Here is a 23,837-nt window from a genome sequence, read left to right as displayed (position 1 = left end):
GTGTGGTCTCAACATCTCAGCTCCCCAAAGTGTTAGGATTACAGGTGTGAGTAATCCTAGCACTTTCGGGGGGCCAAGGTTGGAGGATTGCTTGAGGCCAGAAGTTTGAGATCAGCCTGGGCAACATAGTGAGACTTTGTCTCTACAAAAAATTAAAAACTTAGCCAGGCATGATAGTCCCAGCTGCTTGGGAGGCTGGGGCAGGAGGCTCCCATGAGCCCAGGAGTTTGAGGCTGCAGTAAGCTATGATAGCACCACTGTACTCCACTGTACTCTAGCGCCGATGACAGAGCCACTCCCTGTCTCTTTAAAAAAAAAAAGAGGAATAAATGAGCTCTGGACTGGGAGTCAACAGAGCTGGCTTCCAATCTCACCTCTGACGCTGACCTTTAAGTAAGTAACATCTCTGGTCTTGGGTTTCCTCATCTCTAGTGGAGATTATAAATGCCTGCCCTGCCCACTTTACAAAACTGTTGTAAGAATCAAAAGACATCATCAGGGCCAGGCATGGTGGCTCACAATCCTAGCACTCTGGCAGGTCAAGGCAGGAGGATTGCTTGAGCTCAGGAGTTCAGACCAGCCTGAGCAAGAGTGACCCCATATCTACCAAAGATAGAAAAAATTAGCCAGGCGTGGTGGTGCATGTCTGTAGTCCCAGCTACTTGGGAGGCTGAGGCAGGAGGATCGTGTTACTGCAGTTTGAGGTTGCAGTGAGCTATGATGATGCCACTGCACACTAGCCAGGGCGACAGAGTGAGACCCTGTCTCAAAAAGAAAAAGACATAAATCAGCTTTTATCGCAAAGGGAGCCTGGACGTCAAGCAGTCCAATTTGCTTGTTTTCAACAAGGAAGCGGTGCCCCATGGCAATCACGGAGAGCAATCTGATGCAATGAGCTGCTTCCCATCAGCTCAGTGAGTGGTTCTGGAATCCTGGAATCCGGGCTGCATTTAGAGATTGTCCAGTCCCACCAGCCAGAGGGAATCTGGGCCTCCACAGGGAGAGTGCCTTGCTCAGCTCAGCCAGCAAGCCAGGGCAGAGCTGGAAGGTGGACGTGGGTCTCCTGATTTGAGGCCCAGGCCTCCATCCTGTGGTGTCAACAGCATCCGAAGGAGCTGCCTCCAGCAGACTTTCTGTGCCTAGGGACTTGCCCCGGCCTGGCTGTCAATGATGACATTATCTCAAGTCTCTTGCAATCCCTAAACTCTTCTTTGGCATTTGTGAGCTATTACTGAGCCCCTCCCAGGTTTCCGCTCAGCGCTGGGTGTTGCGCTCACAATTTCTTAGAGAATGGCTTTTCCTAAACTTCATTCGTTTGCCACCTCCATGCTTTTTGCCATTCTCACCTAACTGATGAAATGCATTAACTGAATAGTATTTGCGCAATATTTTGACTCATTTTTTAAAAATGGAAACTTTATTATCACTCCTATAAACAGTATCGATTACTAAAAATACAAACAAAAATAAATACAGACATTCTTGGTTTCTGGCTCCAGGCCCTAGTCCTGGCTCTGACCTTACTGATAAGAAATGTGCTCTCCCTGGGCCAATTTCCCCGCTGTAAAATGGTGCTGCTGGGAGATAATGTATTCGCGATATACGGAGTAGGTAAGAGAGAGAATTCTGGGCTGGAATTGGTTCTCCGGGCACTGACAGCTTCTCCTCTCTGCTCTAGCCTCAGTTCCCCTCTACAACCTTCAGGAAAAAGGTGGCGGCAGGAAGACTGGGGCTTCGATACTGAGGAAGGCAGGGCTCAGGGGGCTCACAGTCCTTGCCTTCAAATCCCTGGCTGTTGTGGCTTAGAGGCACAATTGTTCCAGGCGGTCCCAAGGGCCACTAAGACCCACTCTCCTCTTAAGAGGCAGCGAGCCCTTGATTATTGGAGGTATTCAGACGGAGCAGGGGGACTTCTTGGTAGGAAATTGTCAGCAGAATTGAAACTCAGTCTGGTTCTCAGAGGAAAGGGGATGGTGGTCCCATCAGGGCTGGTTCCCCCAGGAGTGGGAACAGGGCCTGTAGCACCCACATCTGCCCCCTAGCCCCTACCGTTTGCTTAGAATTTTAGAGTTTCCTGTGCACTTCCCAAGCCCTGTCTCACATGACTCACACCAGCACCGCACAGGGAGGGAAGCCAGGCGTCTGCTAGTCAAACAGGGGGAGGCTGGTCCACAGAGGTCAAGTGACTTGGCCAAGGCCACCAGAGCAGAGCTTTGGATTTGGGCTGACTCCACTGCCTTGGAAGTCTTTGCCTCTCCTCTGGCTCCCAGGAGACATGTCCTGGGGCTCTGGCTGGGACACGTGGGACACAGTTATCAGATCCCTGCCTGGGCCCCTTCCCTGTCCAAGGAGAGGGAAGGAGGGAATGGTCACTGTCTAAGGGGAGATCTCCCTCTGGATGTGCCCCCCGGCCCAAGTGCCCCTCTGCTTCCTCAGGCGGTAGCCAGGGACACAGCCCAGGGGCAGGGAAGAGAGGCTAGCGGTCTGGTCTGGAGGGGGACGGAGGCAGAGAGACAGCACAGAGAGTCAGCGATGCACGTGGACAGAACGGACAGAGACGTAGGGAGCCCAGAGGAAACCAGATAGGTAGACGGACACAGAGACAGAGGCCAGAAAGAGAGGCAGACGGACAGACGGACAGACGGCTGGAGACAAAGACACCCACAGAATGAAGCCGGCCAAAGACAAACGAGATGCGCACAGAGAGCGGGGTCGGAGCCCGACCTCCCGGAGAGAGGAAGGGCTGGGCGGGGGCGGCCCGGAGGCAGAGAGCCCGAGCGCGCCGGCCCCGCGGGACCGCACGGCGGCGACACCCCGCGCGAGCGGAGCCGGGGGCGCGTGCCCCGCTCCCCGGCAGGGGGCGCCCTGGGCGCGCGGCGCAACCGGCCGGCGGGGCTGGGGCCGGAGGCGGGGCGGGGACGGGAGGGGTAGGGAGGGGAGGGCGGCCGGGCCGCGCTCAGGCCGCGCGGCCGCCTTTATAAGCCGGCGGGGAAGTTGGCCCCGGCAGCGTCGCGCTCCCGCCACTTCGCGCCCGCGGCTCCAGCTCGCCGGTCCCACGCACTCGTGTCGGGACAGACCCTCGCCCACGAGTTCTGCGCAGGTAAGGACGCACACTGTCCCCCAGCTCCTCGGGACCCCAGCGTGCATGGCCGATCCCCGGCCCCTCCTGCATCCTCCGTTGGCCCCAATGTTGAATCGAAATGGCAGGGCAGAGGCCTCCCGCCCCCAGCCACTTGTCCCACTCGCGTCCTCGCGCGCATCCGAGGTTCCCGGCGGGCGCGCCGGGCCCGGCTGGAGGTTGGACTTGGCGCCCGCGGAGCCGGCGAGCTAAGGGGACCTTGCTCGGGACCTCCCTGCAGTCCTGGGCTCTCCTCCCTCCCGGGCCGCCGCCTGGGACGCCCCCCCCCCCTCGGTCCAGGCACCTGCGCCCACGGTGCCTCCTCAGTCTGAGACCCAGAGGCTCAGGCTGCCGACCCCCAGCCCCCGTGCCTGGTGCCCTTCCCCGAGTCCCTTCTGGCAACCTCTAGGTCTCGCCACAACGGCCCGGGGAGAGGGCTGGTCTGTCTGAGCGGAGTCTGAAGTAGTTTGAACTGGGAGTAGAGTTCGAGCTGGGAGGAGTCGAGGGAGGGAGGCGCTCAGGTCCGGGGGCGTTGTGGGGACGGGGGATCGCGGGTTGGTGTCTGCTTGGGGGTGGGCTGGACACAGCAGCCAGGAGCAAAACTCTGGAACCCTCAAAGCCCAAGGAGCCTGCCACCCCCTCTGGGCTTTGCGCAGGTAAAGTGGGCTGCCCGGGGTTGGTTCCCTGCCCAGTCTTGGTAAGAAATGGTTAAACGCAGGGTCACAGTCATTGTGGAAAGACTCAGCCCACCCTCCCCACATTGTCGACACATAATGGGGCTGGGGAAGAGGCCTTTACAAAAGCCTCTGGGTGGAGGAGAGAAACCCTTCAGATCAAAAGAGGGGGCGATTCTCAGGCCAGGAAGGGCCTTCGGGCCCTGGGAATCACTAGAGACCCCTCAGGGAGCCTAGCTTCCTGGGGAAGTAGCGGTTGGCTCCCCACATCAGTGAAGATGACAACGACTGTGTGTTGAATGCCTACTGTGTGCCAGGGCCTGCTCTACACCTCAACATGCATGGTCCCATTTTACAAATGGGGAAACTGAGGCTTAGACAATTTAAGCAAGTGGTGGGATCTGGATTTGAACCTAGAACACCAAACACTGCAACCTCAGCCTCCTACTCCCGTTCTGCTGCCTGAGAGATGGGAGGCTGAGCCTTGTTTTTTTCTTCTGGCCCTTCCTGGGCTCAGCCACGCCTCCCCCTCCACCCTGCAGACCTGCCCCCTCCAGATCTTTAATCCTTTCAACAGGCAGTTGTCCCCTCCTGGTCCTGCCCCACCCACCGACCCCCTGCCCATCATCTTCCTCTGCTTCCTTTCCCTCCTGAGCTGAAGCCTCTGGATTCCCTAAGCGGAAGAGGTCCCTGGACACAGCTCCCCCAGTGTCCCAAGTGGAGTGAGACAGGGCTGGGTGATGGTGCTTGTCTCTGTCTGTGGCCCCATCTGTAAAAATGGGTGTACACCTCTCTCATGGGGCTAATGTGAGGAATAAAACTGAACTGAGACCAGGAAAAAATGCTATCTTCATTCAACAAATATTTATCAAGCATCAGCTTTGTGCCAAGCTCTGTTCTAGGTGCCTGGAATGTAGCAGCAAATTAAACAGACAAAAGCCCTCCTCGGAGTGGACATTTGCATAACAATTCTTTTCAGGCTCTGAAATTGAGTGTCAAAATTGACATTTTAGAATTGAAATCAGGCAATTCACAAGGAAGATTAAGTTGCAATAACACATGTAAAATGGATCAGCTGATGTTGTTTAGCCCTCACTAATAAACAAGACAACGTAGCTGTGTGACCTGGAACCAGTAGTGTCCCCCACTGTGCCTCATTCTCCTTTAAGCACAGAGATCAACAGTACCTGCTGGTAGTGAGGTCTAGATAGGATTAATGCTTGCCAAGTGTTTAGCCGGTGCCTGTGCTTAGGAAGATATTGGCTATCACCAGCTCTAGTCTTAGCAGAAAATGTAATGCTGAAACTTGGTGTAGGGTTATGTCATTGCCTCTGAACCTGTCACTCACCTTTGCCCAGGCCCTGCCCATTCCCTGCTGGGCTACACATGTGGCATGGCATGGTGCCCTCCTTGCCCGCACTCAGATTCCACTTTCTACCATCCTAGACAAAGCCTGGGCTGGGAGCCCAGAGCTTCATGCTGGGGACAGCCCTGGAGCTATTATCTCTGCAGTGCCTCCTGCCTTGTCCCAGCTCAGGACCAAATTCAGCCCTATTGTGTCCTGTGACTTACATACCCAACGTGCTCTGCAAGCTAGACTTGATCCTCTTGGAGAGGGGCAGCAACTTGCCCAAGGACACACAGATGCCGCCTGGGGAGCTGGGGCTGGAGCTGCGTATCTAGAATTGAGAGTCTGGTGATCACCATGTTGTATCCATCTCTGGGCATGAGGCCTTTTAAATCCAGGGGGGTAGGATCTAGAGGAATAGCCTGGAGTTCTCACCTTGAAATCAGTCCATCTGGACTTATTCATGCAAAACCCAGAGCTCCATGTGAACATTGTGTGAGGAGAGTGAGCACACCGTGCTGAGAGCCAGCACTCAGAAATCTCCGCGTGGCCACAGGAATGCTGACTTGGCTTCCCAGCACGACGTTGTCATCGTTGGGAGACTGGAGCTGGGCAGTGCGGTACGCTGGGGTTTTTGTTCTGGACGTGTCCTCACTTTTAGAGAGCAGCTAGGAGCAGTAGATTGGAGGTTCATTCCAGCACTGCTGTGTGACCCTGGACGAGTCATTTCCCCTCTCTGAGCCTCAGTTTCTCATCTGTAATGTGGGTTAATAAATATATACTTTGCAGAGTTGCTATGGGGGGCTAGCAAGATCATAAATTGCTTTCTAGCTTTGGGCTGAACCAGTATTGATTGTTATTGAGAAGTTAATAGTTCCCGTGGGGCAGTTTCAGTGGTAGTTAACTCCACCCCCACCGCGTGATCCTGAGGGCCAGAGGGAAGTCCCTGTTTAGGTTACAAAGGTCTAACCTGGCTCTGGGGTCAAATCCCCAGCTATGTGACCTGAGGCAAGTCACTTTGCCTCTGAGTGCCGGGTTCATAGTAGGCCCCCAACATCATTATGTGATGCTTGGTGTCTAGAGAACATTCTCCATATGTTTCTGTCTCCCCATACCACCCCCCCCACATGTCATAATTGCTCCCAGAAAAACTCTGTGCTTAAAGTTTTCCATGCTTAAATTCTCAGCCTCACTGTGGCATGAAATCAATTGTTTGCATTGAATTTGATTTCTCAAATTAAGGGGTAAAATTTGAGATGAGGGTAGGGGGTGGGGGGAAGCAACGGGAACGAAGTTAAACCAGATGTGTTTTTGTTTAATTGTAGGATGGTGGTTAAACTGCCCGAGTATTACTATGGTTCTTTCTGAATTCCAGTAACCAGGAGTCAGGTTTCACTAAAAATTGTAGTGTTCTTTCCTGGCTGGTGAGGGCTCACCCTTCCCATTATTATTATTATTACTATTTTATATTCATCCGAGAACGCAGAGTACTGGCCAGAGAGGAGACCTCATAAAAGCCTAGAATTTCAGCTGGAAGGCCTTTAGGTGCTGGCTCCGTCCACTGGCTCCTTTGCAGATGAGGGAGACTGAGGCCCAGAGAGGAGAGAGGCCTTGGGTAGGGTCACCCAGCTGCTTGGGGCAGAATGGACCTGGCATTCAGTCTCCTGGCTCTAAGCTCCATGACCTTTCCAAAGGTAACCACTCTCCTGAAGTTAGCGTGTATTGGGTCCACAGTAGATCCTTGGTATATGTATCTACTTTTTGAAAATAATTGTTCAAGAGAGGATGCAGATGGTCTGGGTTGGTGGAAAAAGATCTTAAGCTCAGAAGAGCAGACTTTAAGTCTTTGGGCTGTTGACAAGCTAGCTATGTGTCCTTGGGCAAGTCACTTCCGCTCTCTGAGCCTCAGTTTCCTCATCTGTTAACCAAGAAATCTGAGGAGCAGGAGTGAAGAGATGGGACTTCCCTAAGACTTGGGATGGGTGTCATTCAATCAACTGGTCCTTAAATATTTGTGGCCTACTGTGTGCTGGGTTATGGGAGGTCTGTCACAAACTGCCCTCCCAAGGCTGCAGGGGGTGGGGTGGGGGATTATTGACTCTGCAGTGATTTAAAAAGTTTAATTTAGTTGCTGGTGTTGTAAAACTGGGCGATTTCATTTTACATAAAAATAGGGGTTTCTGGCATCTCTTGAAAGCTCAGAAGATGTGGTCATATTGAACTATGTCCCTGCCTGGCCACCACGGCTGCAGCCAATTAGCAGCTGCTCCATGTGATTTGCCACGGTCCCCACGGCGCCCACGCACCTGCCTGCCTTCTGAGTTTGCAGTTTCTGGGCTGGATGCTGTCAGGCCATGTAAGAGGACACACATCTCATTCGAGTGACTGTATGAGGCCTGGGCCGGCCCTCAGGGGGCTCAGAGTAGGAATGTGGAACCCATGGACACCAGCCCCTCCCCCGTGGCCTGGCAGTGTCTCCGAAACATGTCAGCTAGGTGAAGGAGCTCTCTTCCTGCTTTGGTGGTCTCCAGGAAGAGTCTGAGGGCTCCAGAGGTTTGGGGATGACAGAGCCTCAGCCTGGCAAGGCTCAGCCAGCTGGGCCCAGGGTCTTTCCGCTTGGGGACAGGCAGCCCTGGGTGCTTCATTCTAAATATTGCACAGCCCCAGCAAGGAAAGGACTCGCTTGACACCTACCACCTCACCCAGCGCGCCCAACAGCCCTGTGCATTAGTGTGCACACACTTCACAGACGGAAACATGATCTTGCACTCTGAACCCACGGCTCTCTGTTTCATCCTCTTTCTGGGAGCCAAGGCCTGGGGACAGATGACAGGAAGGTACCACAGTGGCTGCAGCATGCATCTCAGACTCTGAGCTAGAGGGCAGCATGAGGGGCCATGAAGCCTGATGTTAAGTGCGGGGCTTCTGGAGGCAGCTGCCCAGATAAGAGATTCTAGAAGGTCTCCGTGAATACACTGCTGTCGGGGCACGAGATGAACGAGGGGAGCCTGGATTCCTGATAGTAAGCTCAGGGCCCCTGGTCCCTGCTCCTGTAGAGTTCAGAAATGTGCCCGGTGTGGGAAGTAGCGTTTTGTGAGCACTGTTGGGTACCAGACACTTTCAGACATTGCCTTTGATAGTCCCTTGCCCCTGCCCCCTTTTGCATTTGAGACTGAGGCTCAGAGGGCAGACACCTTGGGTTCAAGTCTCCCCCCTAGGTGCCTCTGTTACCCTGCCCTGACCCAGGGAAGGGAGGAAGGAGGACACTGGAAGGTTATTTCTAGGAATAAGACCTCAGACCCTGAAGTAAGGCCCTGGCCCTCAAGGCTCCAAACCACCCCCTCTTCTACTCCGGCTTGTTTCACAGACACTTCCTCATCATCCCGATCTCAGTTTGTGACTCAGGTGTGTGAACTTCACCTGGTCAGGTATGTAAGCTGCTGGGTTCTTTAAAAAAGTGTTTAGGTGGCCAAAGCAAATTGTTATTTGAAAAACCATAAGTGCCACCTTGAAAAGGATCTGCCATGTGACTTTTTGTTAGGTCAATCTCTTGCCTTCTCTGGTCCACCTTTACTATGTCAATATAGCAACAGGGTGTGTACCTTCTTAGCTCTCAGGCTGAGGTTCTCAGGTCTCTTTCCTGGAATCCTTAGGCCTCTTGTTGGCGGTCACTGAACAATCTCAGGCTTGCCTTTTTTTTTTTTTTTTTGAGCTAGCTTCTCACTCTTGCCCTGGTGTGATCATAGCTCACTGCAGTCTTGAACTCCTGGGCTCAGCCGATCCTCCCACCTTGGCCTCCCAAAGGGCTGGGATTACAAGCGTGAGTCAACATGCCCTGCCAGACTTGGTCTATCTGAGGACCATGTGTCTTTCTCTCTCCACCTGTCCCCACTTTGATGTAAATGCCTTTGAACATCCAGGAGTTAATAACTTACTCATCTGCCACCATTCTGGTTACAAAATGTCTCAGGTGATTCTGAGTCTTGCTTCCCCTCCTTTACTCCTTCTAAGCACTTGTATAGCGGTTCTGATCACTCTGCCTCATTAAGTGCCCCCACCATTAAAAGTCCATAGACCGCCAAGATTGACATGCCAGGCGTGGTGCTCAGTGCCTCACCTGTAATTGCTCAGGTGGTCCTCCCGCAGCCCTGTGCAGCAGGTGCTATTATCCCCCACATTACAGATGGGGAAACTGAGGCACGGACTCCCCTAGCTGGGAAGTAAGATAGACATGTTTGTTCCCTACTATTACCTATCCTCCCACTCAAGGCTGCTTCCTTCTGCGTGATGTGAGTGACATAACCCATCTTCCTAGAAGAGTCAGTTCCCTATTTATTTTAAAATCAATGATAATAATTCACATTTTAGGTCAGTTAGCCTATTAAGCTATTGAATATAAGCAGAATTCCTTCCAACAGCTTGTCCAAGCCCATGCCTTAATCACCTTAGTATTTTTTTTTTTGTGAAAATGCTGTGTTTTTGGTTTTCTTCTTGACCTAATCCTTATACAGATGTTCCTTGACTCACAATGGGATTGTGTCCCAATAAACCCATTGCAAGTTGAAAATGTACAAGTTGAAATGCATTTAATACACCTAACCTACACCATTATATTAACGCTTAGCCTAGCCTACCTTAAAACGTGTTCAAAACACTTACATTAGCCTACAGTTGGGCAAAATCATCTAACACAAAGCCTATTTTATAATAAAATCTTGAATATATCATGTAATTTTATTGGATACTATACTGAAAGTGAAAAACAGAATGGTTGTAGGGTACACGAGTGTGGTTTCTACTGAACACCTATCGCTGTCGCACCATCTTAAAGCAGAAAAACCACGTCTGAGTTTGGCACCGTTTGTAATTGACATTGAAGGATTTACTCTGTGTCAGCAACTGAGCTAATCCCTTTGAATGACCTTATTGTATTTAGCTTGTCATTCTCTCCATTTTACAAAGAGAAGGGAAGCCCAGAGAAGTTGAGTAACTTTCTCAAGGTCTGGAAGGTGGAAGTGAGACCCAAATCCAGGTCTCATGCCCTCCTGCCTGATCAGATTGGCATCTGGATTCAAATTTTTATGTTTGGATACAAGCCCTTAGGGGACCTTGCTGTATACATTTGTTTTCAGTTGAGCCATCTGTCTCTGGAGTTTGCAAATGACATGGGGGTGGGCGGCCTCAGAGGGAGGGGACCATGCATGGGCACTCTTGGTTGGGCAGTGGCATCTGTTCTCCCAGATAATGGATAGGAAATGGCAATTCTAGAAGGGAGCATCCTCAGAAACCCAGAGGGTCCTGGGTGTGAATCCCAGCCCGGCCATTTCAGGCCGTGTAGCCTTGGGCAATCCCTTTCTCAGCTTCTGCCCAACAACTGTAGCTTATATGAGTAAGGCAAGGCCTTAGGACTTTTCTGGTTCTTGGATGGCAAATAGCTGGCATGCGTGTTGCCCTCCCCCCGCCCTCCACCTCTGTCAGACATCACTAATCAACCGCTGCTCCCTTTCCTTCTAAATAGTGTTCCAGGTAGCCATTAGCAACTCATTAGAGTTGGCATACAAGATGAAAGGACGGTCCAGAACCAGATTAGATTTGGGCATTGTGTGGGCAGGGGTGGAGAAGGGATAGGCCCAGGGGGCACCCAGTTATGTGTCACGGTGTTCCTTGGTCTTCTTTTGCTTGTCTGGGAAAGCAAGAGGAACCCAGCTAGACTGCACCACGACCCACTGCTGGGGTGGGGTGGGTGGGAACCTTCTGTGGGGCACAGGGCTATGCCCAAGTTCAGTCTCAAGGGGGAGGGAGGTTTCTGGGCCTGGTAACTACCCAAGCTTAAAGTTAGAGTGACTGGTTTCAGGTCCTCCTGAAAAGAGTCTGGCTCACCCTTCCCTCACCCTTGACGATAATATCAATAGCAATAATGACAGCAGTAGGAAGTTGTTAACATTTACTGAATGTTACGCACCAAGCCACTCTGCCAGATACTTTGTATATACATTCACACACTCAATCCTTATAATAGCCCGATCTTCAAGTGAGGAAAATGACTCAGAAGGGAAGTAATTTGCCTAAGTTCCCCCAGCTGGCAAGTGGAGGACCTGAGATTTGAATTCCCATCTGGGCAACTGAAAGCTCAGCTCCCCTCCCCAGCTCAGTCTGGGAACTGCCAGGCTCTGCCTCAGCTTTCCATCAGCTCACATTGTCATTTAACCATGACACTCCATTGCCTGTGGAAAGTGCTCTCCTGTTGGCAGAGCCTTCCACGTTTACATGTAGGCAGCACAGCAAATGGGATCTCTATTTTTGCAGGTTAGAAAACTGAGGCTCAGAGAGGGAGGGTGATGAGCCTGGGGTCACACAGCGAGTAAATGGTAAACCCTGCACCTGGGAATTAAGTGTCCTGCCTGTTCCCTTGGTCTTGCTGAACAAATTGCCCAGGGAACATGGGATCGGAGTGTCAGCTGAGCTGAGGTGGGGCTGGGCCTGCCCCTGCATCCTGGTGGGGCGGGCCAATCTCAGTTCTACTTTAATCAGCTATGCGGCCCTGGACAAGCCACTTTAACCCTCCCAACCTTAGTTTCCAGGCTTCTATCATCTTTTTCAGTTTTTAAAGCCATTTCTTATTCACGAACTTGTTGAGTGCTTAAAATAGCCCATAAAGTATTATCGTCATTTTGCAAAGGGGGACACTGAGGCTCAGGGAGGCCAGGCAACTTGCCTGAGGTCAAATTGATGGCAAAACCAGCCCTCAAACTCAGGTCAGGATCCCAGGCTGAAGGTCTTCACCTAGATGTGTCCCGCAGCCCCTCGCATTTCGTTCCCTCCCCTGCAGGGCTCTCCCTCCTGGGCTGCCAGTTGGCATCAGGGCTGCTTTTCGAGACTTTGCTCGGGAATTTTGAGTCCTTTGTAACCTGATCTTCTGCATAGTGTCTGGCTCCAAGTCTCGGTTCCTGGAGGGCAGGAACCCTGTCTGAATCATTCGTGAATTTCACCGTCTAACTAGGTGCCTGCATTCAGCAAGCATTTAATGACTTATGAATTCATGAAAAGCTGCCTCACCTGGCAGGGGTTTCCGTAGCCGGGCCAGCCTTGGTGCCATGGGAGGACCTGTGAGCACTGCCCCTCTGGGTTTGACAGCTGAGCCCAGCTCCCCTTCCCAGATCTCCACAGATGACTCCAGCTCATGGACGGTTTGTTAGTGACTGGCAGTAGGACAAGCTAAGGCCTGTAGTCAGGTATGAGTTCCCCAGTGTCCTACCTCTGACCAGTCTCCTTGTCTGTTTTGTTCACAGATGTACCCCCCAGTCCCAAACAACCTTAATTTCTTTAATAGTAGTAATAGTCACAGCCATCATTTGCTGAATCTATAGGTACCATGCTTCCTGGTGCACAACTTAATACAATTGCTTGAATAAATGAATACTTGTAGGGAGTAACATCTAATAGGGACTATGAGTTATGTGACTTTGTGTGACCTCTGTGCCTCAGTTTCCTTGTGTCAAATAACTCCTCGAGAGGTATTCAGAGGAGTAATCGATACACATATCAATATGAAGTGGGTTTTTTTTTTCCTTTTCTTTACTTAGAGCCAGTTTTCAGAATCCTTTTTCTTTTCTCTGAGACAGTCTCACTCTGTCACCCCGGCTAGAGTGTAGTGGCATCATCATAGCTCACAGCAACCTCAGACTCCTGGGCTTAAGCAATCCTTCTGCCTCAGCCTCCTGAGTAGCTGGGACAGCAGGCACGCACCACCACGTCTGGCTAATTTTTCTCTTTTTTGTATAGACAGGCTCTCGCTCTTGCTCAAGTTGGTCTCGAACTCCTGACCTCAAGCAATTCTCCCGTCCCGGCCTCCCAAAGTGCTAGGATTACAGCCATGTTTTAAGTTTTAAATGTAGCATGAATCAGGCTCTGTTCTAAGCACTTCACGTACATTTATTCATTCATCCTTGTAGCTGAGGCTCAGAGAGGTTAAGTCCATGTCCCCTAGGTCATACAGTTGGTGTCAGGTGCAAATATTTTAATATCTCCCAGCACACGTGTGTGCCAAGTAATATAATATGGGAATCACTCCCACTCCCAGGTCTTCCCATAATGCCGGTCCCCTGCCCCACACCTTAGGGTCACAACAAATAGGAACATGAGTAGGTGAGTCCAGTGGTCTTGTTACCCCTTGACTATGAAACAGCTCCACGGGTGTAAATGCCTAGTCCGGTGTCGGCACATAGTAAGTCTTGTGATCGTCATCCGGGTGACAGGCCCCAATCATGCTCTGTGTAGAAGCCAGCAGGAAGGAGGCCCGAGTCTGCTGGAGAAAACCAGGAAGGTCTTGGGAGAAGAAATGACAGCAGTCATGAATTATTGTCACCATCGCAGCTCCTATTAGCTGAGTGACAGTGCTGCTCCTTGAGGACGTAGCCAGATATATTAACTCACTTAATCCTCATATCAGCTCCAGGAGGTGGTCATCGTCCCAGTCATGGACAAGGAACCAGGCTCAGAAATAAGCTCATTTGCCCAGTAAATGGTGTGTAACTGGTGGATCTGGGTGTGAACCCCAGCAGTCAGGCTGTGGCATCTGGGCGTACTGCCTCCTTTCGTAAGGACTCCTGACACCCCTGCTGGGTGGTTCCCTGGTGCCTCTGCTCGGGGCTGGCTATTGGCAGGCACCCTCCTTGGGGTGGGGAGGGGTTTCCCCGTTTCCTCGGGGCTTTACCCTGTCACCCTCTGAGCTGTGCCCAGACAGAAGTATCTCGAAAAAAATTATGTCACCTCACCCCTGCCTGGGACAGCCCCATATACATCATCTCCCTAACTTCCTGGCACTACCCAGGGCCAAAGGCAACAGGGAAGGGACTACCACCCTTCCACGATGGGGAAGGCCTGTCTGAGGCAGATCCAAGGCTCAGTGAGGTTAGGTACTAGGCTGTGCCCAGGGTCGCAGAGCTGGTGGGCGCTGGCACTGATATTTGAACCCAGAGCCTGAGGTCTTTCCCCTCTGCCTCCCAAGTCCGCTCTGAGCAGACTGGTCCTGACTCTGGTGGGGAAGAATGTATCTGCCTTAGGGGGGTCTGGTCCCGAGATCCAGGCCTGGCTCCTTTTTAAACCTTACTTTGTTCACGAATAATAGTAAGATTATCGCTTCCCGAATCCCTGTGTACACTGCAGCCTGCCATGTGTTTTACACACATACCCTTTCTCCTTTGGGCCTTTTTACCTCCCCAGAGGGCAGACACCTGAATCCGTGTGGTTACAGGTGAAGAACAGCGGCAGAAGCTGGGCTTGGTGGTGCACCTGTCCTCCCACCTGCCCGGGAGGCTGAGGCAAGAGGATGGCTTGAGCCCAGGAGTTGGAGGCACAGTGAGCTGTGAGCACACCTGTGACTAGCCACTGCACTTGCTGGGGCAGCATAGTGAGACCCTTCCTCTTAAAAAAGAAAAAACAGAAGCACAGAGGAAGGGAAGGGACTCGTCAGGGTCACACAGCTCAGAAGTGGTTAATCCAGAATTGCAACAGAACCGGGGCGGCCTGGCTCCAGTGGCTGGGCCTGCCACAACTTAATAAATATTAGATAAATCTCTGCAGGCCACATGTGTAAACTCTTGAACCTGTTTTTCTGGAGCCAGACTTGGGGAGCGGGCTCACGGTCCGAGTCGAGCAAATAGCAGGAATGAACTACATGACCCTCGGAGCCTCAGAGGCCCCAGCGCCAAAGCTAAGGAGTCCGGTGTTTACTGTCCCCTGTGTGGTTCGTGGGGGAAGGGAAGCGTGGGGTGGGGGCACAGCGGGGCTGTCCTGATGCCTCCAGGACCAGGGTCGGGGGAGGCCGGAGCAATTAGCCCGGCTGAGGCTAGGCTTCACTCAGAGCCCCCGTCAGGGGGTCAGCCCAGGCTTCAGTCCAGGGCTCTGGCCTCGGGGCTGACCCTCCTGAGCTTCTGTCTCAGGCTTCCGGAGCCTTCCTGGGGTTGGGGATCTCTCAGAGCTGGCCGGTGTGAGAACTTCGCTCAGAAACTTCCTCCTTCAGCCCCAGATCTCTGGGCTGTCCTGCCTGTCCCACTTCCCCTTCTTGGAGGAGGAAGATCCTTTCCTCCTGGGTAGCTACATGATTTGAATCAGCAAGCATTTCCCGACTGGCCGCTGGCCAGGCAGCGCTCAGCTGGGCCAGGCCTCCGGTCCGAGGCAGGCCTGCCAGCCTCCTCCTCCCGCCGCACACTCCAGCCAGACGACTTCTGTGACAGAGGCAGCGCCTGCCTTGGGCTTTGTCCCCTCACTGCCTGGAGTGATCTGCATGGGGGAAGAAAGGGGCCCCGCCTCAGAAGTTCCTGCCGGAGAGGCCTTTCTCATCAGCTTGCCTGGGCGCTGGCTCCTTGGCACCTGTCAGGGTGGGAAGAGAGGAAGCAGAGTCAGGAAGGGGGACAGACCGGTGCAGGAGGACAGTCATTCCTTCATTCAACAAGCGTTCCTTTAGCCCAGCTTCCTGCTAGGCCCAGGGCCAGGTGCCGGAATCACAGATGAACCTGGCCCAGTTTCTGCCTTCAAAGAGCTTCCCTTGTGTGGGGAGACGGTCAGGCAGACAGCCCCGCCCCAGAGTCCCAGGTAACGTGGGATTAAGGAAAGCCTAAGAGGCGACCTAACAAAGCCAAGGGCAGGACGGCCACAGAGGGTTTCTGGACGAGGTGGCATTCATTCTTTTTTTCTCCAACAAATATTTTTTAAAAATACATACTCTTGAACCTGCTGATTATTTAATATTCTTAAAACATTTATTTATTTATCTAAAATGAACAATTCTTTAACATCAAAAGATTATCTAGTGGGTGTTAATACTTCCAATCACCTCTTAAATGATGTAGGACTTTCTGGTCTTTTTGTTTTTAGAGACAGAGTCTCGCTCTGTTGCCCAGGCTAGAGTGAGTGCTGTGGCATCAGCCTAGCTCACAGCAACCTCAGACTCCTGGGCTCAAGTGATCCTCCTGCCTCAGCCTCCCGAGTAGCTGGGACTACAGGGACGTGCCACCATGCCCGGCTAATTTTTTCTGTATACATTTTTAGTTGGCCAGATAATTTCTATTTTTTTAGTAGAGACGGGGTCTCGCTCTTGCTTAGGCTGGTCTCAAACTCCTGACCTCGAGCGATCCTCCCGTCTCGGCCTCCCAGAGTTGCTAGGATTACAGGCGTGAGCCACCGCGCCCGGCCGGACTTTCTAGTCTTAACAGTTTGTCCGAATCGGATGCAATAAGGTCCCCACACTGTGACAGATGGGTATGTGTTTGAGGTCCCCCATCCCTCTGTCTCTCGTCTCTTTGTCTCTGCACTGTTTTGGTTGAAGAAATGAGACCATTTATGCTATAGTTTCTCCCAGTCTGGATCTTGCTGACTGCATCCCTGTGACGTCTTTTTAAAACAATTCTTGCCGGCGCGTCGGGGAGAGAGGCAGCCCCCGAGATGGACGTGTTCCTCATGATCCGGCGCCACAAGACCACCATCTTCACGGACGCCAAGGAGTCCAGCACTGTGTTGGAGCTGAAGCGCATCGTCGAGGGCATCCTCAAGCGGCCGCCCGACGAGCAGCGGCTGTACAAGGACGACCAGCTCCTGGATGACGGCAAGACGCTGGGCGAGTGTGGCTTCACCAGCCGCACAGCAGGGCCACAGGCCCCAGCCACGGTGGGGCTGGCCTTCAGGGCAGATGATGCCTTCGAAGCCCTGCGAATCGAGCCCTTCTGCAGCACACGGAGGCTGCCAGACGTGATGAAGCCCCAAGACCCGGGAAGCAGTGCCAGTGAACAGGCCGTGCAGTGAGGGCCCCTGGCCTGCCCCCAAGAGGCCCATTTCCCCCCTAATAAAAGAGATTTGGGTGTCTTCCTGGTTGCTGCCTCTTTCTACTCATCCTCCTGACTCCAGGCATCACCCTCCTTTGGATAAGTCCTGCTGCCTCAGCAGGCCCGAAGCTCCTCTTGGGGCTCTTGCTTACCTGGGACCCTGGCTAAGAACTTGGCCCCACCTGCCACTCAAAGGCACCACAGGCACCTGGGCTGCACTGAAGGCTGAGCCACTCCCACCAGCCAGGCGTGGGGGTAGAGAGGGCGGGCCAGAGCCCAGAGCCCTGGGCCAAACTTACCCAGCAGGGAACAAGAGATTCCAGGCCATGCTCCTTGAAGCCCTCCCACACCCCATCATATCCACTCCTAGGGGCCTCCTGTCCTGAGGAGCAAAGGCCAAGATCAAAAGCATATGCTGCAGCCAGGGTCTTAGTGTGAGAGCATGTTCAGTGAGGGAAGCACAGCCCAGAATGGCCCCATCCACGTACCCTGTGGCCCACCTTGAAGGCTTGTGCTCAGGGTGGAGGGTGACTCCTCCAGTCTGCTCCCACCACACCTAATAATAAAGCAGTCTATAGGCCCCCCCAAAATTCTATAAATTTAGGGGGTACGAGTGGCTTTTTTGTTACATGAATGAGTTGCATATGGTGGAATCTGGGCTTTTAGTGTACATTGTACCCAACAGGTGATTTTTCATCCTTCACGCCTCCTCTTCCCCCTTCGAGTCTCCAGTGTCCCTGAAGTCACTCTGTGTGACCCTGCATCCCCACAGCTCAGCTCCCACTTATACATGAGAAAATGTGGTGTTTGTTTTTCCATTCCTGAGTTACTTCACTTAGGATAGTGGCCTCCAGTTCCAAGTTGCTTCAAAAGACATTATTTCATTCTTTTAAGGCTGAATAGTATTCCATGGTGTATGTGTGTGTGTGTGTGTGTGTATATACATATACATATATGTATACATATATGTATATGTATATATATATGTATATATATATACACACACACACACACACACACACACCACATTTTCTTTATCTACTCACTGGTCGATGGGCACGTAGGCTGATTCCATATCTTTGCCATCGTGAATTGTGCTGCGATAAACATACGAGTGCCTGTGTCTTTTTGATATAGTGACATCTTTTCCTTTGGGTAAATACCCAGTAGTGGGATTGCTGGATTGAACGGTAGATCTACTTTTAGTGCTTTGAGAAATCTCCATGCTGAGCTCAGTAGACATTGTACTCATTTACATTCCCACCAGCAGTGTGTAAGTGTTGCCTTTTCACTACATCCGAGCTAAAATCTATTGTTTTTACTTTAGTAATGGTCATTCTGATGGGTAAGATGGTAGCTCATTGTGGTTTTAATTTGCATTTCCGGCTGGGCATGGTGGTTCACGCCTGTAATCCTAGCACTCTGGGAGGCCGAGGGGGGAGGATCACTCGAAGTCAGGAGTTCGAGACCAGCCTGAGCAAGAGTGAGACCCCGTCTCTACTGAAAAATGGAAAGAAATGATTTGGACAGCTAAAAATATATATAGAAAAAAATTAGCAGGGCACGGTGGCACATGCCTGTAGTCCCAGCTACTCGGGAGGCTGAGGCAGAAGGATTGCTTGAGCCCAGGAGTTTGAGGTTGCTGTGAGCTAGGCTGATGCCACGGCACTCACTCTAGTCCGGGCAACAAAGTGAGACTCTGTCTCAAAAAAAAATTTGCATTTCCCTGATGATTAGTGATGTTTCAACAAATGTTTATTAAACACCCTCTATAGGCAGGTACAGTTCTAGGTGCTGGGGACACAGCAGTGACCACCAGAGTCCTGTCTCCCTGGATCTCCACTGTCCTGGAAGAGACAGACATAAGATAATGACACGTACTCCAGACAGTGATGAGTGCTGTGAGGAGCATAAATAGGGTCGTGAAGGAGCAAGGGACTGGGTGGGATGAGGGCTCTTTCTTCTGGAGTGGGCAGGAAAGGGCTCAGAGGAGGTGGCCTTTGAGCTGAAGAATGAGGAGTGTGAGCCAAGCAAAGACTAAGAGGGAGAGTGTTCCAGGCAGGGGAATCACAAATGCAAAAACCCTGGGGGGAGAGAAGGCACAGAAGGTCTGAGTGGGGGGAGTGGTGGGGCCCGCAGGTGATGTCAGAAAGGTGGGCAGGCCCCAGAGCTTGGAGATGCCTGATGGGGATGAATGGAGGCGCGAGCAGGGGCCTGCCAGGAAAATTAAGGAGTTCGACCTCCTGTTTGTTGGAAGGCCCCTTTAAAAACTGTTTGAGCGAGAATGGCTTTGGGGGCTTGCTGCTTTAGCCCTCTCCAGGTACCTGTGGGACATCTGAGGCCCAAAGAGGGAAAGTGGTCCTCCCAAAGTCACAGAGGGAGGCGGTAGGACTCGACCCAGGTCTCCTAACCACCAACCATTCTCTTCGCAATGTACCCACACAGCCCTTCTGGATTAAGGTAAAAACTTATTAAGTATGATACTTAGTGTTTGCCAAGAAAGTGACATGCCTAGGTAGACAGGAGGAAGGTGAGGCTCCGAGGTCCAGGGGCCTGGTTAAGGGTCATTCAGACCTCAGTTCCATGCGATTGACCCTGGCCAAGTGACTGAACCTCAAAAGAGTTGGGGACAGTGATGGTTTGTAGCTCATAAGATTGAGGATTCAGTGAGGTATGACGCACATCGAGCACTTTCTATAGTGCTTGGCACGATGTGAATATTTGCTGAGCGTTTTTCATTTAAATTATTTTATGGCCCGAGGGGTCTGTAAATGGATTAATCATCCTTGTTTCAAGCCCTGTAATCATTGGTCCATAAATGGCTCCTTGGCTATTTTATTATGAAAATCAAATTTAAAACACTGATGAACCATCATCCAATACCAGGACTAGGACATTGACAGTCATTTACATCTTCCTCTGGTCTAGACCATCTCTCCCTCCCACCTCCCTTTCTGTGGGGTAACCCCTATGCTGAATCTGTGGTTTGTCGTTCCTTGCCTTTTTTTGATTAGTATTTTTGATTTTTTGTTTTTTTGAGGTGGCGTCTTGCTGTGTCACCTGGGCTAGAGTGCCGTGGCATCAGCGTAGCTCCCAGCAGCCTCAAACTCCTGGGTTCAAGTGATCCTCCTGCCTCAGCCTCCCGAATAGCTGGGTCTACAGGTGCACTCTGCCAAGCCTGGCTAAATTCTTTCTATTTTCAGTAGAGACGGGGTCTCGCTCTTCCTCAGGCTGGTTTTGAACTCCTGAGTTCAAATGATCCTCCCGCCTTGGCCTCCCAGAGTGTTGGGATTATAGGCGTGAGCTACTGCGCTGGGCCAGTATTTTTGATTAGTATTAGTATCATATGTAGGTATCATATCTAGGGTTATATTAATATCTAGGGTTTCTCATTCCCTTTGCCTTTTTGATTAGTATTTAAATCACATGTATCATGTATAAGTGTGTGTATATATATATTAAATATATATATAACTTTATGAAAGAGTATTATGCTTTATATGATCTCCTGGAACTTGCTTTTTTCACTCAATCTTATATTGCTGAGGTTCCTCTGTATTGTTTCATGTAGCTGTAATTCATTTCTTTACTGCTGTAGAATATTCTAGTGGGTAACCATCCCATAATGTTTATTCGTTTTCTTGATGATGGCATTTGAGTTGTTTTCAGATTTTTGCCAAGTATGGAAAAAGCACCTCTAAGTATTCGTGTACATACTTGCTAATGCATGGATAATAGGCGTTTACTCTTGGTATATCTAGGAGTGGAATTATTGAGTCATAGGATCCGTGAAGGTATTACAAGGTAAGACCAAACTGTTTTCCAAAATGATTTTACCAATTTACACTCCCTCCAGTAATGTGTGAAAAGTCCTGCTTTTCTGCATCTTCTACAACACATAGTATTGTCACACTTCTTAATTTTTTCCAACCAAATGAGTACAATGATTTCGCATTGCAAATGCGACTTAAAATTCTCTACCAGTGAAGATGATTAAGTGTGTATGAGTTTGTGATGAGTCCTCTTTCTGGGAATATCTTTTGCCCATTTGTCTATTTGCCCTTTCTAAAAGCCTTTTCTTATTGATTTGTAATAGTTCTTTATACCATGTTTTGGATAAACTACATTTGATCTTAGCCAAAAGGCCAAGAAGCCATATTTTGGATAAACTAAAAATCTAAAATTTAATATAGTCTAATTTAGCCATCTTAGTCGTTGCTTTTTAGGTTTTGTTTAAGAAAGTTTGCAATACTTCAAGGTCAGAAAGCCATTTGCCTATAGTTTCTACTAAATGTTTTGGAGTTTTGTTTTTCATGTTTAAAGCCTGGATCCATATACAGTTGTGTATAATGTAAGGGAGGGATCGAATTCAATTTTTTTTCTCCATCTAGATACCCATTTTTTAAAAATATTTTTTAGTTGTTTGTTGTTAATGCATAGAAATGCAATTGCCTTTTTTTTTTCATTTTGATCTCATCAAGATAACTTGCTAAAAACCCTATTTCCAATTCTATGTCTATAGAGGCTATGGAGACAATGAGTTAGAGATAATAATAGTTTTGCATTTTTAAAATCTTTATGCTTTTTATTTTGAGATGGAGTCTCACTATGTTGCCCAGGCTGGTCTTAAACTCCTGGGCTCAAGTGATCATCCCTCCTCTGGCTGGGATTATGAGCTTGAGCCACTGTGCCCAGCTTTAAATCTCTATGCTTTTAACTTTTTTTCTTAGTGCACTGTCTAGGACCACCAGTACAATGTTAAAAAAAAAAAAAATGGTGGAAATGGTGGTACCATACTAGGTGTCTTTGCCTCATTATTTTTCATTTTAGAGGGAATGTTCCGATATTTCCCCATTTAGGATATATGTGTTATAGATTTTTTATAAGTTGCTTTTTTTCAGGTTAAGGAAACTCTCTTCTATTCATAACTTATTGAGAGCTTTTCATTTAATTTTTAATTTTTATTTGTTTATTTTTTTGAGACAAGGTCTCACTCTGTCACCCAGGCTAGAGTTCAGTGGTGTAATCATAGTTCAAACTCTTAGGCTTGAGAGATCCTCCTGCCTCAGCCTCCTGAGTAGCTGGGACTACAGGTGTGTGCCACCACACCTGGCTATTTTTCTTTTTTTGTTTTTCTTTTCCTCTGTGTGTGTGTGTGTGTGTGTGTGTGTGTGTGTGTATGTGTGTATGGAGATGGGCGTCTCACTGTTGCCCTGGCTGGTCCAGAACTCCTGGCCTCAAGTGATCCACCCACCTCAACCTCCTAAAGTGCTAGGATTGTAGGCATGAGGCACCAAGTCCAGCCTAGAGAGTTTTTTTTTTTTAAAGAAATCACAATTTGTGTATTAAATGCTTTTTGAAAGTATCAAGTATCTTGAAATGATTATATGATTTTTCTCCTTTAATCTGTTACTGTAGTTAATTACATGTGTCAATTTTCTAATATTAAACTATCCTTGCATTCCTAGGATTAACCTAAATTTTCATTATGTATATATTTGGTTACGCTCTGACAATATCTTATTTAGAATTATTACGGGGGGGGTCGGGGGAGGGGATGGATGTATGCCTACATGATGAGTGCGTTGCGCACCGTCTGGGGAATGGTCATGCTTGAAGGTGCTGACTCGGGGAGGTGGTGGGGGGGAGGGGATGGAGGTATGACTACATGGTGAATGCCAGGCGCACTATCTGGAGAATGGACACGCCTGAGGCTCTGACTCAGGGGGATGGGCGGGACACGGACAATGTATATAACCTGAGCTTTTGTACCCCCATGAAGAGCTGAAATAAAAAAAAAAAAAGAATTATTACAGCTATTGGGACTTTTCTTGGTTAGTTATTGCAGTTATAATGGTCTCAGAATTAGATGGTAATTACTCTTTTACTGTTTTTTGGGAAAGTGGATAAAATTGAGGTAATTTGTTTCTTGAAGTTTGGTAGAATTCACCTATAAAACGACCTTGGCCTGTTTTTTTTTTGTAGAGATGAGGTCTCACTGTGTTGCTCAGGCTGGTCTCGAACTCCTGGCCTCATACAATCCTCCTACCTCCCAAAGTCCAGGAGGCATAAGCCCGGCCTCCTGTTGTATTTTTTGTGGAAAGATTTTAACTACTGTTTCAACTTCTTAATTGGGTTATTTATGTCATCTTGAGTCAGTTTTGGCAAATTATTAATATTATTTTAGGTATGTATGCATTTAATCTACATTTTCAAATTTATTAGCATAAGGTCATTTATAGCATTTTTATTATTCTTTTCTATAGTAACTCCCTACTCTCTCCCCCCTACCCCCTCCTCTCCCTCTTGTCTTTCTTGATTAATATTGTCATAGGTTATTGACCTTTTTAAAGGACCAACTTGTGGCTTTGGTCTTCTCAACTGAATTTCTGTTTTCTGTTTTGTTGATTTCTGCTCTTTATAATCTTTTACTTTCTTTGGTTTCTTTTTTTTTTTAAACAGAAACCAAAGCTGGTTTCTAAACTGAACACTTAGCTCATTAATTTTTAACCTTTCTTTGCTGCATTACACAATTTTTGATATGTGGTGTTCTGTTACCATTCAGTTCTAAGTAATATTAACTTTCTACTGTGACTTTTCTTTGATCCATGAGTTATTTAGGGGTGTTTTTAACCTAAGTGTGTTAAGGTAATTATTTTTCCTTTTAAAAACTTAACCTGTAGCTTAATTGCATTCTGATTACAGAATGTGGACTATGTGGAAACCTATTATTTAAGACTTGCTTCATGGCCTGGTATGTGATTAATTTTTAAAATGCTTTCATGTTCCTGAAGAGAATGCGTGCTTACATACTTTGTTTCTACCATCCTACGTTATTTCAATTTGTCCTGCCTTTTCTGCTTTATTACTTTAAAAAA

The 23,837-nt window shown here is 49.5% G+C and overlaps 2 protein-coding genes across 3 annotated transcripts in view; both read left to right on the top strand.

The window, feature by feature from the left end:
- The first annotated feature begins 3,007 nt into the window (after positions 1–3,007).
- On the top strand, positions 3,008–16,999 carry LOC123635880 (elongin-B-like). Its single transcript, XM_045548489.1, has 2 exons — positions 3,008–3,100; positions 16,490–16,999. Exon 2 carries the CDS (start codon positions 16,583–16,585, stop codon positions 16,937–16,939), a length of 357 nt encoding a protein of 118 aa, XP_045404445.1. The 5' UTR covers positions 3,008–3,100; positions 16,490–16,582; the 3' UTR covers positions 16,940–16,999.
- Positions 3,017–23,837, top strand: part of ALPL (alkaline phosphatase, biomineralization associated) — a 56,801-nt gene continuing 35,980 nt past the window's right edge. Inside the window, exon 1 of one of the 2 annotated variants that reach the window (XM_045548486.1) lies at positions 3,017–3,100. The gene's annotated coding sequence lies outside the window, so the exon portion shown is untranslated. The remainder of the gene's footprint in view (positions 3,101–23,837) is intronic. The other variant, XM_045548487.1, reaches the window with a different exon arrangement.

Source organism: Lemur catta, chromosome 3 (assembly GCF_020740605.2).
Source record: "Lemur catta isolate mLemCat1 chromosome 3, mLemCat1.pri, whole genome shotgun sequence".
Lineage (NCBI taxonomy): Eukaryota > Metazoa > Chordata > Mammalia > Primates > Lemuridae > Lemur > Lemur catta.
This window is presented reverse-complemented; position numbering and strand designations above follow the sequence as displayed.